Here is a 13754-nt window from a genome sequence, read left to right on the forward strand (position 1 = left end):
TTAACCATCAATTCTTAATTGATAATATTTCATTCTCATTCTTTAAAATCTTTTATTAGAAATTTATTTTCTATAGTTTCTCTTTTATTTTTTTATTTTTTTTACAGCCCACTTTGATACTTTGGTATTTCGTATTTTTGTTTTCTACACTTAGTTTTAACTTTTGATTGATTCACTTTTTTGAATGATTTGATGCACATACAATTATTTAGCTATACATCATTATATATTCAAAAAAAAATAGTAAGCTAAATACAAAACTTTTTTTTTTCAACAGAACTAATGATAGTCTACATAGCTAAATATCCAACGTTTAAAGTCTTAAAAAAAATTCATCATCTTCTTTTTTCTTCTCTTCTCCCAACTAACATTCTAAATTATGACTACCATCAGTTTAAAAAAGGTCTAACAAAGCTTTGTGTAATGTCACAAGAATATGTACTACTATTGTAATTAAAGTGTAACATCTCCACAAAGTTTTTTTTTTTTTTTTTGTTTGCTTGATTGTTGCATCATCACCAAGGAAAAAGAAGAACTTTTTTTTTATCAACAAATTCAACAAGACAATTTTTTTTTTTCAATAAACTTGCCAATACATTTCAAACCCCATTCATTGATTTTATTCTTTAGATATAAATTTCAACTAATTAGTATTTAATTAAAATACGCAAATTCTCGCGTATTCAGTTTTCTTACTCAGCTTAATTTTTTTTTTTTGTTGTTGTTGTTGTTGTTTTCCCTTTCTCAATTCCACATTAAAAAAAATATACTCATTTTCTCACCCCGCTTTGTTCGAAGACCAAATCGTCTGATTATCAACAAATCAACCCATAAACCACTTTAATTCTCGGCTTTATATATAAATATATTCTCTTTTTTTTTTTTTTAATTTTACTACTTTAATTAAACTCTTCAATCATCATGGTATGCTCTTAGTTACTTAAAGTGATACTAAGATTGGTTTTTAAACTAACTTTTTCCCGTTTCAGTCTCTCGTATCAAAGTGGAATACTCAGGCTACGGCTACCTCTTCAACCCCCGCGGAACCAGAAAGCTCCCAACATGAATCTCTTTCTAACAGCAAGTGGGCCTCCATATCAACTTCATCTGACAATTCTATACCTGTAGCTCCTAAGAAAACAGGAGTCGCAAACTCTGCAGACCTTGCACATGTACCCAAAGGACCTCGCGGGACTCAGGTCCTTACTACATCCTTACCCACGGGACCTGCTGCAACAACACCTTCTGGTTCTGCAGGTGGCATCTCTAGCAAGCACAGCCATGGTTCTCACGATATCAATGCATCAAACACAGATATTAGTGACCGCGGGTCTGTGACATCCCAAGACAGTGCCAAAAGCACAACGAGTGTGTCGTCAGGCGGTGGGAACCATAGCTCAATAACAATACCAACAAATAACAAAAGTCGCTACCGTGGTGGTAGGCGCAAGGGATCAAAAGCTGCTGAAGAAGATAAAATGTCGTCGGAGGCCATTGCCTTTATGAAACGCTTGGACACATCAAAATCAGATATACCAACTGGACCTGCTCAGTCAACACAAGACCCACAAGAGCCAACAACAGTAGCCGAACAAGCAAGTATAGAAAAAAACGGGAAACAGCCAAGGCGACGTGGAAGTTCCGCACATAAACGACGAGCTAGTCGTTCAAGTACATCGCCACCAGGTAGACCCAGTGGCTTTAATGTGCCACCTCTAGAAACTCGTCTTGCTGAACTAAAAGTGTCATCCACAGACCACCACAAGACTGCAGAAGAAATTCAAAATAACAAGGCTGATGGAGAGACATCTAAATGGGCTGCAGAACGTGATGCCCACCGTGAACGTCGAATGCAAGCACTTAACTCTGTCGAATGGCGCAAGCCACATCAACATGACAAGCCTGCTGAGCAGGTTGCTATTAATCCTACTGACCAAGACAGTCAACAAGTGCCCAGCGGTCGTCGACATCGTGCCAGAGGTGGGCGCCGACGTCGTCGCAGCACTAATAGTGGAAGCAATGGCAGTATTCCAAGCGAATCGGAGGTTGCAAAAAGTGAAGCTGTAAACGTATTATCATCTGTTCACAATGACAGTAACGGGGCCCAGTCAAATATCCCGTCGGAGAAAAGCGAGTCTGTTTTACATATTTCAGATTATGACGAGAATGAAGATTGGGCTGATGATTCTGAATGGGATTTTAATCAGTTTACAACAACCCAATAAACAATGAATTACAAATTTTAATGTATAATGATTAATGATTAATGAAAGACATTGTTGACAAACATAAAGTTGAGGCTATCTCTCTAAAAGTTTTATAGCGGGGGAAGCATAATGCTACAAAAAAAAAAAAAAGAAAAAAATTATTAAAAGTTGAATATTTGAGGGTCACGTGGCTTGATTAGTCAGATTTTTCCTAACCACTGAAATTTTTTTTTTTTTTTCTAGTGAAATTTTTTGGCACTCTAAAAATCCTCTTTTCATCACCACCACCATCATCACCACCCATACAAAGCCAACCAACCAAAATGCTGAGATCACAGCTCCCAGGCTTCATTCGGGCCTCAACCCGGGCATATTCCACAGCTTCTCGTTCCGCTTCTTTTGCTGGATACGATGCTCTTCGCTCTTCTGTGTCCTCCAGTGAGCCTTCTTACACTTTTGATGTTGCACATGCCGACGCCAAGTTCACTGAGTTTTATCGCGAAGTCCAACACCGGTTCCGACCCCTCGACATCCCAGCCAAGTTCCGTCATTTGGTTCTGCGACCCAAGAATCTCACAATCCTTCGTTCTACTTCTGAACACGTTACCGACAAGGCCGGCAACACACTGCGTGACTCGGAGGTTATTCTTGCGCGACCCTCCGGCAAACTTCTCATGCGTCTCATCAAAACCGCTTCAGTCGAGACTCCTGAGGAAGCCATCGAGGCTGCCCTTGAAGAAGGTGAGGAAGCCGAAGCTAACCTGTTGGTGAAGCCTGTCGAAAAAATTGCAGCTGTGCGTGCGATTTTTGACAGATACATTAAAAAGTACCCCCAGCAGCTGCTCCCAGAGCATCTCGCTGCCCTGCTCACCACTGCTGCCAAGGGCTCCGCTCTCTACCCCACGCGCTCATACATTTTCGATTCGGTTCTCCCCAAGGCTCCTCAACTCCTTGATATCACCGTTGCCCGCGAGGCTTTACGCATCTACGCCATCCGTGCCGTCGTAGTCCCAAAGGTCCAAACCGCAAAGGACCTGGTCCGCCTTTATACCACTCTGGCTTCTCTGCTGCCCGAAAAATCTCTTGATGCTGATGCTCAAGCTCAATGGATTGTACTTTATGGTCTCAATGCAACCTCTGCTAAGGACCTTGCTGCTCCCTTTGCTACCCGTGCGGCTGCTCTTCCTACAGACTTGGCCATTCCTTCGTCGTCTTCTCCCAACAAACGTGTCCCCCCAGGTATCCGCCAATACATGTTTGATGCCCAACTGGCCACTGTCGCCGTGGCTGCTGGTGGTGCACCAGGTCTTGATGACAAAAAACTTGCCGAATCTCTCAAGGCTGCAGACAAGATCCGCAACAAGAATGGTTTGGGCGAATTCCCATTTGCACGCTACGTTGATCAGGTCGGCCGCGGCATTCTCGCAGAGACCGAGGCCGAGCGGGCTCGTCATGCTCCAGCCACTGCCGAGGAGCAGGAGGAAGAACCTGTTCAGGAAGAAGAAAAGTAAATAAAAGTATATAATGTTTTTTTTTTCCACCACTCCCCTTTGTAGCTATTTTTGTACATATAACTTTACAGACATCACATATCCGATTAACGCAAGTTGCAAATGACTAGAAAAGAAGGTCTTGAAAACTACCAATGCTAATTAATATTCATTAATTCCCAAAAAAAAAAAATATCACGCATCCTCTATATATGTAGCGTGATACAAAAAGGAACCTTTCAGCCTAACAATACAATTCTATCTATGCTTCATATGGAGGCAAGGCCTCACCCCTCGCAGGAATCCGACAATAAGCCGGAGGTGGTACCTGTACATATTGATCCAACATTGGATCATATCGCACATACCGGGCTAGCACGTTTGGGTCCAGGCCCAGCATTTCCTGGCTCAAGTCCAGTACTGTATTTTCGTCATTCATAAATTCACAGCTAGCAATCACCGCAGCTGCAGCCGCAGCAGCCTGAATCTTTCGCTGCTCACGGTGTTCTGCAGCCAATTGTTTAAAAACAAAAAATTCATAAATGGCTAATGGTGCCACTAATATCACGTCAACCACGACAGATATTGGTATTAAAAGATACACAGAGTATGCCAACGTCACTCCACGATTCAAAAGTCTGGCTGACACACCCAAATCTAAAAGGTGGGTATTAATTGCAGCTAATGGTACTTCAACTCTGTGGGGTAAATAAAGCGTGTACGCTAGATTGAGCACACAATGAAAACATGCCAGTAACATATCCACTTGAATAAACGTAGCAGTTGGGGGCATTCTGCTCCAAAGTTCGACTGAACGATATCCTGGAATCCCGCTGCAGGGCGGTCGCTGTGTTATATAAAAACTCATAGAGTAATCAAGTCCATCTTCCGTATTTCGCATACGCAAAATTCGAGCCACGGCGGCTGCTAAAAATGAAAAAAAAATAATACCGTCTGAAAATAATAAAACTGAAATAAGCATCCGTTTGCGCGACCCATGCACGCGCACCCAAAGTTCACACAACTCTGGCGGTGCAGGCTTATCACTAACAGCAGGCTCAGAGTCTCCCTGAGGCCGCGGCCAAGTCAATCGTCTAGATCGAGAACACATTAAACGTCGATATACACGTTCGTCACTAGTCATTTCACGCATCCATTCCGCCACACCAGAATCTAATCCTGTTGTGAGAATCCGTTCAGCCAATGTAGGTGAATTGCGTGCATCCAAAGCTTCAACCCGAGACCCATTTGCATAGTAAAACGCGTCAAAATGCACATCAAACGCCCGTCGTGGCCATACACACGTCTCATTTAGATCCCGCCAAAGACGAGCCTGCCTCGCCATTCCTTCACCATGTCCTGCTTCACCAAACCCTCCTGCAGGCTCCCATAAAGCCTCCACGAGTCGGCGGTATGTGGTTTCATTCATTGCTGGTACATGTATTTTTACCATTGAGTTCGTAGCGTCATGAAAATCTGGAGCCACGTACATTCCCTCAAACACCAAAATTGCAAGTTTTATAAGAACCAATACGCAAAATATGCCAACCTTGTATATCTGCAAGTTTTTCATTGTCGCAAGTTTTTGAAAGAGCATTACCAAAATGAAAAATAATTATAGTCAAAAAGATGAAGTCATTTTGAAATCTTGAGGATTTCAAAAAGTATTTATACCAAAACTTATTAAAAAGAAATTTCCAAGTCTAATGTTTAATGCTTTGTAGTTTTGCCATTTAATGTGTCAACGTTCATGTACAATTGAAAGCGGTCACAAAAAACCTGGGCCCAAAATTAGAGCAGCATTAAACTCCAAAAGAAGAAATCCGTGACCGGCAAAATCAACTTTAAACCACAGAAACTGATATCAAAATTGCAACTAGCAAAAACCCTCATTGAATAGAAGAATAAAAGAAATCTGTACATTCATGCTCGTTTGCATTTGAAAGTAATGCTCGTCTCGACATGTAAAGGCATTTTAATCATCAACGGTAATTGATCGGAATCAACAGAAAAAATAAATGAACAGTAATCTTCTGCATTTTATTTCCTATAATGTCTATTTGTTAATTGCTAAAATTAAGAAGCATTTCAAGTTTACAATTTTTCTTGTCAACACTTGTTTTTTTTTTTTTTTTTTTTGCTTACACTAATTTTTGGGCATTTTAAAGTTAATTTTTTCTTTAGATTAACAGTTAATATAACCAAAGTTTTAGGTATTTTTAATAGAGTTACTTAAATTAACACTGTTTTTTAAATTTCGGTATACACTGTATTTAGCCGCTTAGTGATCCATGCCAAGTAGATCTATTTGCTATTAATCCAAAAAAAAAAAAATTAACGATATCGATATTGTTCATCGATAAAATGTAGTGCTTAAATATTAGCCCCTTTTTTGTTTTCCTTTCCCTTTCTTTTCATCTTCATTTTATCTTTTTTATCTTTTTTATCTTTTTTATCGTTTTTATCTTCATTTTTAAGAAACTTCTAGCTTTTAATAATACACCTCTTAAAATTGCAATGAGTGAAAGTGCTGCTGTTGGAATAGATCTGGGCACTACCTGCTCTAGTATTGCCTATCTAAAAAAAAATGGGGTCACAATCATTGCAAACAACAATCAGAGCTACTATACACCATCCACAGTTTATTTTGGTGACGATGAAATCAGGGTTGGAGAAGAAATCAAAGACATTCATGACTTCACTCCTCATAAATTGATTTTCAACGCTAAACGACTGATTGGTCGTAAATTTGATGATTTCGAAACACGGAGATTTCGTGAATCATTGGCAAACACTTATAATATTGTTAATTATAACAACAGACCTGGAATCCAAGTTCCATTAAACAATAAACAACTAAAACTTGAACCTGAAGTTATTTCTTGTTTAGTTCTTAAAGAACTGAGACGCCTGGGGTCTAATCATCTGGGAAAAGATGTCACTAAAGCTGTGATTACAGTCCCAGCATACTTTAACGATTCACAACGCCAGGGAACTATTGACGCTGCACGGCTAGCAGGGCTGGAAGTATTGCGAATCATTAACGAACCCACTGCTGCTGCAATTGCATATGCAGATGGAAATTTGGGAGATTCAGATGAAAAAGTTAATTTATTGGTATTTGATTTAGGTGGTGGAACATTTGATGTTACAATATTGTCAGTTGAACGAAATAAATACCAAGTATTAGCCACAGGTGGAAACACATTTTTGGGAGGTGAGGATTTCGATAATCGATTAGTTAATCATTTTATCACTCAATTGAGAAATGAAAACAACTTTAATTTTGCATCCATAGATGATGAAACCACGTTTGTCTTACGTTTACGGATAGTTGCAAAACTATTAAAAGTTCAGTTGACTACTCGACAGGAAGCAACTAATATTTTGGAAAGAGGTCCGAAAGGTAAATCAGTTCGATTAAGTATTACCCGAGCACAATATGAAAACTTATGCCGCGATCTATTTCAATTAACATTGGATACTGTCGACCAAGTTTTGAAAGATTCCGGGCTCGGTAAAAATTCTGAAATAAACCATGTTGTTCTTGCTGGGGGGTCCAGTCGCACACCATACATAAAAACCCTATTGGAAAACAGATTTCCAGGGTCTGTAAATCAAGATATTAATCCTGAAGAAGCAGTAGTAACAGGAGCTGCTCTTTTGGCAGCACGCCTAGGGAATTTACGTACAGCACAAAGAAAACCCAATTTTGAGCTAATTGACGTAACACCCTTGTCGCTAGGATTCGAAGATGCTCAAGATGAAATGCATAGAGTGATTGGTCGAAATTCAGCTCTACCTGCTAATGGCAAAGCGCTAGTAGCTACTTCCCATAATAATCAAACTGTTGTTGATTTTCCTATATATCAGGGAGAAGATTCAATTGCACGCAATAATCATCTTCTTCAAAATTTTAGAGTTGAGGGAATTCCCCCTCGACCTGTTGGTTCGGTTCGTATCACTATTACTTTTGACATTGATTTGAATGGGGTTTTACATGTAAGAGCTCATGATTTACAAAATAATTGGCAACATGAGTTAAGAATAGCACCATGGAATCAAACCTATTCAATTGAGGCCAATGGTGAAAATAGAAATAGGTTAAGATATTTAGGCCTTGTTGATTAAAATTTTGAACTTTTTGTGCTAGGTCCAACATGGAACATTAAGGTTTCCAATCTATTTCCTAATTTTTAGCTATTTTATAGAAAATATAAGTATAACTAAATATAAATAATAAACATTTTGAGTCCGATTAGGCTAGATATAAAAAGTTTTATAGAATCTGTTTGATCTTGAATTTTGAATTTTGAAAAAACCAAAAAAAAAAAAAAAATGAAGTGCTTGGTGTTTACAAGGTTCAGTTTTGAGAGAAAAAAAAACTTTAGCCATACTTTCATATCAAGTTTAATTTTATGTATACCCACCCACCACTCTTTTTATAAAAAAAAATTGCACACAACATGAACGATCAAACAGGCGGGTTCCATGGGATTGAGCCACCTACGACTGCTCGAGCTATTCTTCACACCACTCGTGGATCGCTGGAGATTGAACTTTGGGCAAAGGAGACGCCGATAGCTAGTCGCAACTTTCTGCAGCGGTGTGGTGAAGGTTATTATGATGGCACGACATTTGGGCGACTCATTCGAGGGTTCATAATTCAAGGTGGTGCTGGATGGCGTGATGCAGCAGGTAGTGGAGGATTTCCAGACGAGTTTCAATCACGTCTCAAGTTTAATCGTCGTGGGATTGTGGGGACTGCGAACGTAGAGGGGGTTCGAAATAGTAACGGTTCTCAGTTTATAATGACACTTGCGCCTGGAGGAGCACCACAGCTGGACGGGAAAAATACTGTTTTTGGGAAACTGACGCCGCAAAGTTTGTACACTCTTGCGGAAATGGTATCTGATGATGTGGCAATGGAGGCACCTGAAGGTGAAGATGGAGATGATCGGCCATTATATCCTGTTGTGATTGAGCGCGCTGAGGTTGTGGAGCCGTATTTTAAGGACATTGAGATTAAGAGTATGGAAGAGCGGGCACGGGCCAAAAACGCAGTGAAAGAAGAGAAGCAACAACAAAAGAAAAGGGAGAGTGTTCGGGGGAAGAAGGTGAAACAGCGAGTCAAGGTTGCTTATGATGGAGACGAAGATGAGGAAGAGGAAGAGCCAGCAAAGAAACGCAAGTTTGTGATGAAAACACCAGCAATAAAGAGCAAGAAGAAAAAGATAATTACAGAAGAGCCTGAGGAGCCTGAGGAGCCTGAAAAGCCTGAAAAGCATGAAAAGCCTGAAAGGCCCGAGAAGTCAGAGGAGCAAATAGTACCTGAAAAGAAAGCTAAAAAAATTCAAAGTAGCCCAGAAGAATCTCTTCAGAGTAACAACTCGATACAAATCGAATCGTCTTCTTTACATGCTTCATCTGTCAAAACGCCAGTAACTGCAGGTGTTTCAGTCAAAACAGCAGCCGAGCTGCGAGCCGAATTTGAGACACTTAAATCTGCGCTTAAACAAAAATCTGAGAAGTCAACAGCATCCGAAAAGTCCACGGCCAAAGCTATGGAAGGAGACGACGAAATGGCACGATATGCTAAGGCATCTAAAGCACGGGCCAAAAAGGGGACTGAGAGAAGGGAAGCTGAAACTTTGGCACTGCTACGCGGTTTCCGTGCACGGCTTGTTGGTGCTACAACCTCGTTTCCATCGACAGAAGTAAACGCTAAAAATGGTAGGAATGATTCAAGTGATGAAGAAGCTGGGGGTGATTTGTCTGACGAAGAGAACGATGATCCATACTCGTTATACATGCATCAGTTTGGGAGCAAAGGTCATGGAAATAATAGGAAAGAAAGAGAAAAAGAAGATGACGGTGATAATGATGATGGTGATGGTGAAGAAGAAGGAGGAGAACCCCGTGATGATTCTTTAGGGAAGCAGCAGCAGCAGCAGCGACGGAAACGGTTTGGTGGGGCTACGGTGAGTACACGCGATGCAAAGTTGATCGCGCAGGATGATGAGAAAAATAGAAAAGCTGGGAAGTACTTGCGTGAAGACCCTGATGGGTCATTAGCACGGAGACAGCGGCAATATAGTAGTAGTGTACGTGAAGGAGGTAGTCGGGCCAGAGAGCGGGACGCGTACCGGGCCCGTAAGGCTAAGTCTGGTTTATAGGAGTTGCCTAATCTTAATGAGTAATGTTAATGTTAATGTTAATGTTTATATATATATATATAAGATAAGAGAAGTATATACAAAGTCTAAATAGATTTCATAAGAAATTACATTTTGTGTTTTTTTTATTTTATATTTTATATTTTTTTTTATTTTATATTTTATATTTTTTTTTATTACTAAAAATTTCCCCTCACAAAAAAAAAAAAAAAAAAAAAACTTTTAAAGACACCGACTAACATCCGTCTATCAAAATTTTTTTTTTATACAAAACATCACCACCACCACCACCACCACCAACATCATCATCATCATCACCACCAACCATTCGACCCGTTCGAAACATTGTCTTTTATCTTTTCATTATATAACCTCAAATATAACTATTCACAATGGCTTCTGCAGGTGCTTCTAAGTTTTCGAGATTTATGAACTCCGAGACGGGTCCTAAGACGATCCACTTTTGGGTATGGTTCCGGCGATAAAAAAAAAAAAAAAAAAAAAAATACAACCCCTCTCTCTGTCTTTCTATTATTATTATTATTTTTTTTCTCCTCTTATGCCGAAGCATAAAGTAGACAAACAACAAAGTCATCAAAATGGGGTCCACACACATTGATAAAGATAAACAACCACTAACCATGGAACTTTTTTGAATTCATTATAATATATATATATATATATATATATTTCTTTATTTTTATTTTTTATTTTAAATAGGCTCCTGTTATGAAATGGGCGCTTGTTTTTGCCGGCATTAGTGACATGAACCGTCCTGTTGAAACCATCTCGGGCACCCAACAGATTGCTCTTATGGCCACCGGTCTTATCTGGACTCGTTGGTGCATGATCATCAAGCCTAAGAATTTCCTTCTTGCTTCTGTTAACTTCTTCTTAGGAACCGTGGCTGCATACCAAGTTGTGCGCTTGTACAATTACCAGACAAGTCTGGGGTATACTCCCATTAAAGCATTCAGCAATATTGCTTTCCCACAAAAGAAGGAAGAGGAGACTGAGAAGGGACCCGTCGCCACTGCCATTGCTGCTGCCGAAGAGTCCAAGTAAAAAAAAAAAAAAACAAAAAACAAAAATAAAAAAAGGTTTTTATAACACCGTGATGAAAAGATAGATTGACGTATGCTTATTAACAAAATATTATATATATATTTATATATATATGAGGTGATGCATATCTTTATCAAAGACAGAGATAAGAAAAATTTTTTTTTATTCATTATAATTATCATTATCATTACAATCATTATAATTATCATCATCATCATCATCATTATAATTATCATCATCATCATCATCATCATCATCATCATCATCATTATCGTTCCAATTGTTCATTTCCCGTTACTTTTTTTTTTTTTTTAAATACATGTAGCTTAAGAATCAGAAGTCGTTGACACAGACGATGGAGACCGTACGTTTTTCCATCCTGTATGTCCCAGCATAAGATCATCTTCATTCTCATTCTCATTTTCATCTTCATCTTCATCTTCATCTTCATCTTCATTACTTTTATCTTGGTGCTGTTCATTTTCGTGACTTGCCGATAGTTCTGTTACAGTACCTGTTCGACTTTCCAGTGATTCAGTCTCCAATTGATCATCTTCTTGGATCTCTGTTACACTTTCAATGCTTGTGTTTCCCTCTGAGGCTGCTGCTGCTGCTGCTGCTGCTGCTGCTGCTGCTGCTGCAGTAGTCCCTATGGATTCAGTAATAGCCGCAGATGTTCCCTGAGCTGTGCTTATACTTGAACCATCAGATTCAGGTGGTTGAAGAGATGACGACGCTGGTGTATCTTCCTTGATAGTAATACTCTCGACTGTTTCGTCAGAATCCTCAGAGGCAGCTGCAACATCGCTGACTGCATATTCACCACCTGGTTCTAAAACTTCACTTCGGCGGTGTCTTTCGGCCACATCTTCATCGATTGCACCCACATCTTCCTCTTCTTCTGTTACAGCTTCTTCACGATTTTCTTCTTGTTCTTCATGTTTTTCTTCTTCTTGTTCTTCTTTGCCTTCTCCTTTTCCTTCCTGTTCTAATGACTCTTCTTGTTCGTCTTCATCTTCACTGCTGCTGCTATCCAAATCAATCGAATTAAAAGACACACCATCACTGCCGACTACGCTAGGATTTCGAGGTACCGGGGGTGCAGGAAGAATGGACCGGTTTGTAGGAAGAACTGAAAAAATCCCGCGGCCGTTGGATTGTCGCACATGGCTAGATGATTTCACACCTACAAGTGCTGCTGCTGCTGATGACGAGGGTGGGCTGCCGAAAAATGGAGCAGTTCCTGAAGAAGATGGCCCTGAAAGGCTGCCACCTGACCCACTTATACTGAGAGGTGTAGAAGAAGATAAATGCTGATCAAGACCGTTGCTACTAACAGGTACTGAAGCAAGCATGGAACCTCCGCCATTGACCATCCCAGAGTATGCTAGAGGACTATGGCTAGGAGAGGGTGCAGAAAAGATATTATATGAGGAAGGTTGGATGGCAGGTGATGATGAGTAAGAAGATGCAGACCCCCAGAGATTATGAGCTTCGTTACCACTAGACCCACTGGAAGAGGAAGCATTAGGTTCGGTGGATGATGAAGAGGATGCGGGTTCGGGTATATCAGTTGGTATGGTTGATTCCGAAAAGGGTTTAGAGTTTTCTAGTGTGGTGTTATTGTTGCTATCTGTTTGTGCAGCCACCTTTTCTGGACTACTGGTAGTACTTTTATCATTGGTAATGCTGCCTGTAGATTTGTTTTTGTTCTTGTCCTTAAAGCCAAAAGATTGGAAGGTGGATGCAAGTTTGTTAGAAAAGACTTCTGGGCTTGAGAATAGATTATTATCATTGTAAGGTTTGTAAGTTTTGGTGGACTTGGTTGACCCGGTATCATAATAGTATGGTGTAGATGAAGAAGATGAAAAGGGACCTCCATTTCCACCGTTTTCATCATCATAATCTTCTTCTTCAACAGGAGCAAATGGATCAGGACCTGCAGATATCAGGTCATCCAAACCACCACCAGACCAGCCTTTACGGGCGATTCCTTCGTATATTTCGACTTCAGCGCGCACAACTGCAGCAGCATAAGCCAGGATATTGTTTGAGGTATGTTGTGCAAGGTCAAATTGGGAAACAAAATGGTCGTATTTAAGACGGTCGATTTCATCTATTTGGGAGGTTAACTCGAGTAAAGAGGTACGATAAGCTGCCAAATTTCGAACTTTACGGCGGGCCATACGGGCATTGTGTTCTTCTTGGACACGAAGGGCTTTTGACTTATTTGCGAGCTGTTCACGAAAGGAAGCATCAGTTGCAGCCATGTGGGTTTTAAAAGCTGCGACTTGTTTGCGGACAGGCGTTTCAAAAGTAGTTTGAATAGAACGTGCGAGGATTTGCTGGTGGTTTGAGACGAGATAATGGAGGCCTCCTGCATTTAGAAGAGGTTCAGCAGAGGAGCCTGCGCCTTTGCATCGAGCAGCGTTTTCTAAAGCTGCGCCGAATTCCGCTGCTGCTGAAGAGACGGTGAGGAGGGCCTCACGGTAGGAGTTAGCAGCGGTTAGAAGGTTATTATATACGGAGATTGTGTCTGCGACATCACGAGCAGAGATTATGACAGGGAGGTCAGCTAGGACAGCAGCGTTTGAAGCTAAGGATGAGGATCCTGGAGGTGCAGCGGCAGCTTCTGCGAGGGCTGAGAAAAGACCAGTTGCAGTCCCCGTAGTTGCTACTGTTCCGAGGGATGCTTGGGAGGGGCTCCTTTGTATTGTTGATGAGATTGAATGGTTTTGGTGTGCTCTTGTGGGTGATATTGTGTGAGCGGAGGAAGCCGAAGAGGCAGGGGTTTGTTGGAAAAAGAGGTTTAAAGA

The 13754-nt window shown here is 40.5% G+C and overlaps 7 protein-coding genes across 7 annotated transcripts in view; 5 read left to right on the forward strand and 2 right to left on the reverse strand.

Moving 5' to 3' along the window:
* Window positions 1–921: 921 nt before the first annotated feature.
* SAPINGB_P006401 (uncharacterized protein) lies at window positions 922–2225 on the forward strand (the record flags this gene model as incomplete). Its single annotated transcript, XM_032001112.1, has 2 exons — window positions 922–924; window positions 990–2225. The coding sequence occupies 2 exons, from the start codon at window positions 922–924 to the stop codon at window positions 2223–2225; spliced, it is 1239 nt and encodes a 412-aa protein (XP_031857003.1).
* A 305-nt stretch (window positions 2226–2530) lies between these two features.
* On the forward strand, window positions 2531–3718 carry SAPINGB_P006402 (uncharacterized protein; the record flags this gene model as incomplete). The annotated part of the gene is made up of 1 exon (XM_032001113.1): window positions 2531–3718. One exon carries the CDS (start codon window positions 2531–2533, stop codon window positions 3716–3718), a length of 1188 nt encoding a protein of 395 aa, XP_031857004.1.
* Window positions 3719–3959: 241 nt separating this feature from the next.
* On the reverse strand, window positions 3960–5270 carry SAPINGB_P006403 (uncharacterized protein; the record flags this gene model as incomplete). Its single annotated transcript, XM_032001114.1, has 1 exon — window positions 3960–5270. The coding sequence occupies one exon, from the start codon at window positions 5268–5270 to the stop codon at window positions 3960–3962; it is 1311 nt and encodes a 436-aa protein (XP_031857005.1).
* Window positions 5271–6214: 944 nt separating this feature from the next.
* SAPINGB_P006404 (uncharacterized protein) lies at window positions 6215–7828 on the forward strand (the record flags this gene model as incomplete). Its single annotated transcript, XM_032001115.1, has 1 exon — window positions 6215–7828. One exon carries the CDS (start codon window positions 6215–6217, stop codon window positions 7826–7828), a length of 1614 nt encoding a protein of 537 aa, XP_031857006.1.
* Window positions 7829–8163: 335 nt separating this feature from the next.
* SAPINGB_P006405 (uncharacterized protein) lies at window positions 8164–9873 on the forward strand (the record flags this gene model as incomplete). Its single annotated transcript, XM_032001116.1, has 1 exon — window positions 8164–9873. The coding sequence occupies one exon, from the start codon at window positions 8164–8166 to the stop codon at window positions 9871–9873; it is 1710 nt and encodes a 569-aa protein (XP_031857007.1).
* Window positions 9874–10265: 392 nt separating this feature from the next.
* SAPINGB_P006406 (uncharacterized protein) lies at window positions 10266–10938 on the forward strand (the record flags this gene model as incomplete). Its single annotated transcript, XM_032001117.1, has 2 exons — window positions 10266–10340; window positions 10594–10938. 2 exons carry the CDS (start codon window positions 10266–10268, stop codon window positions 10936–10938), a joined length of 420 nt encoding a protein of 139 aa, XP_031857008.1.
* Window positions 10939–11264: 326 nt separating this feature from the next.
* The window catches only part of SAPINGB_P006407 (uncharacterized protein), a gene marked incomplete at both ends in the record, with an annotated part of 2583 nt that continues 93 nt past the window's right edge, over window positions 11265–13754 (reverse strand). The window contains one exon of the mRNA XM_032001118.1: window positions 11265–13754. This exon is cut by the window's right edge and continues 93 nt beyond it. Coding sequence (XP_031857009.1) covers window positions 11265–13754 — 2490 coding nt within the window.

This window comes from Magnusiomyces paraingens, assembly GCF_902498895.1.
Source record: "Magnusiomyces paraingens strain CBS 517.90 genome assembly, contig: contig5, whole genome shotgun sequence".
In the NCBI taxonomy this organism is placed as follows: Eukaryota; Fungi; Ascomycota; class Dipodascomycetes; order Dipodascales; family Dipodascaceae; genus Magnusiomyces; species Magnusiomyces paraingens.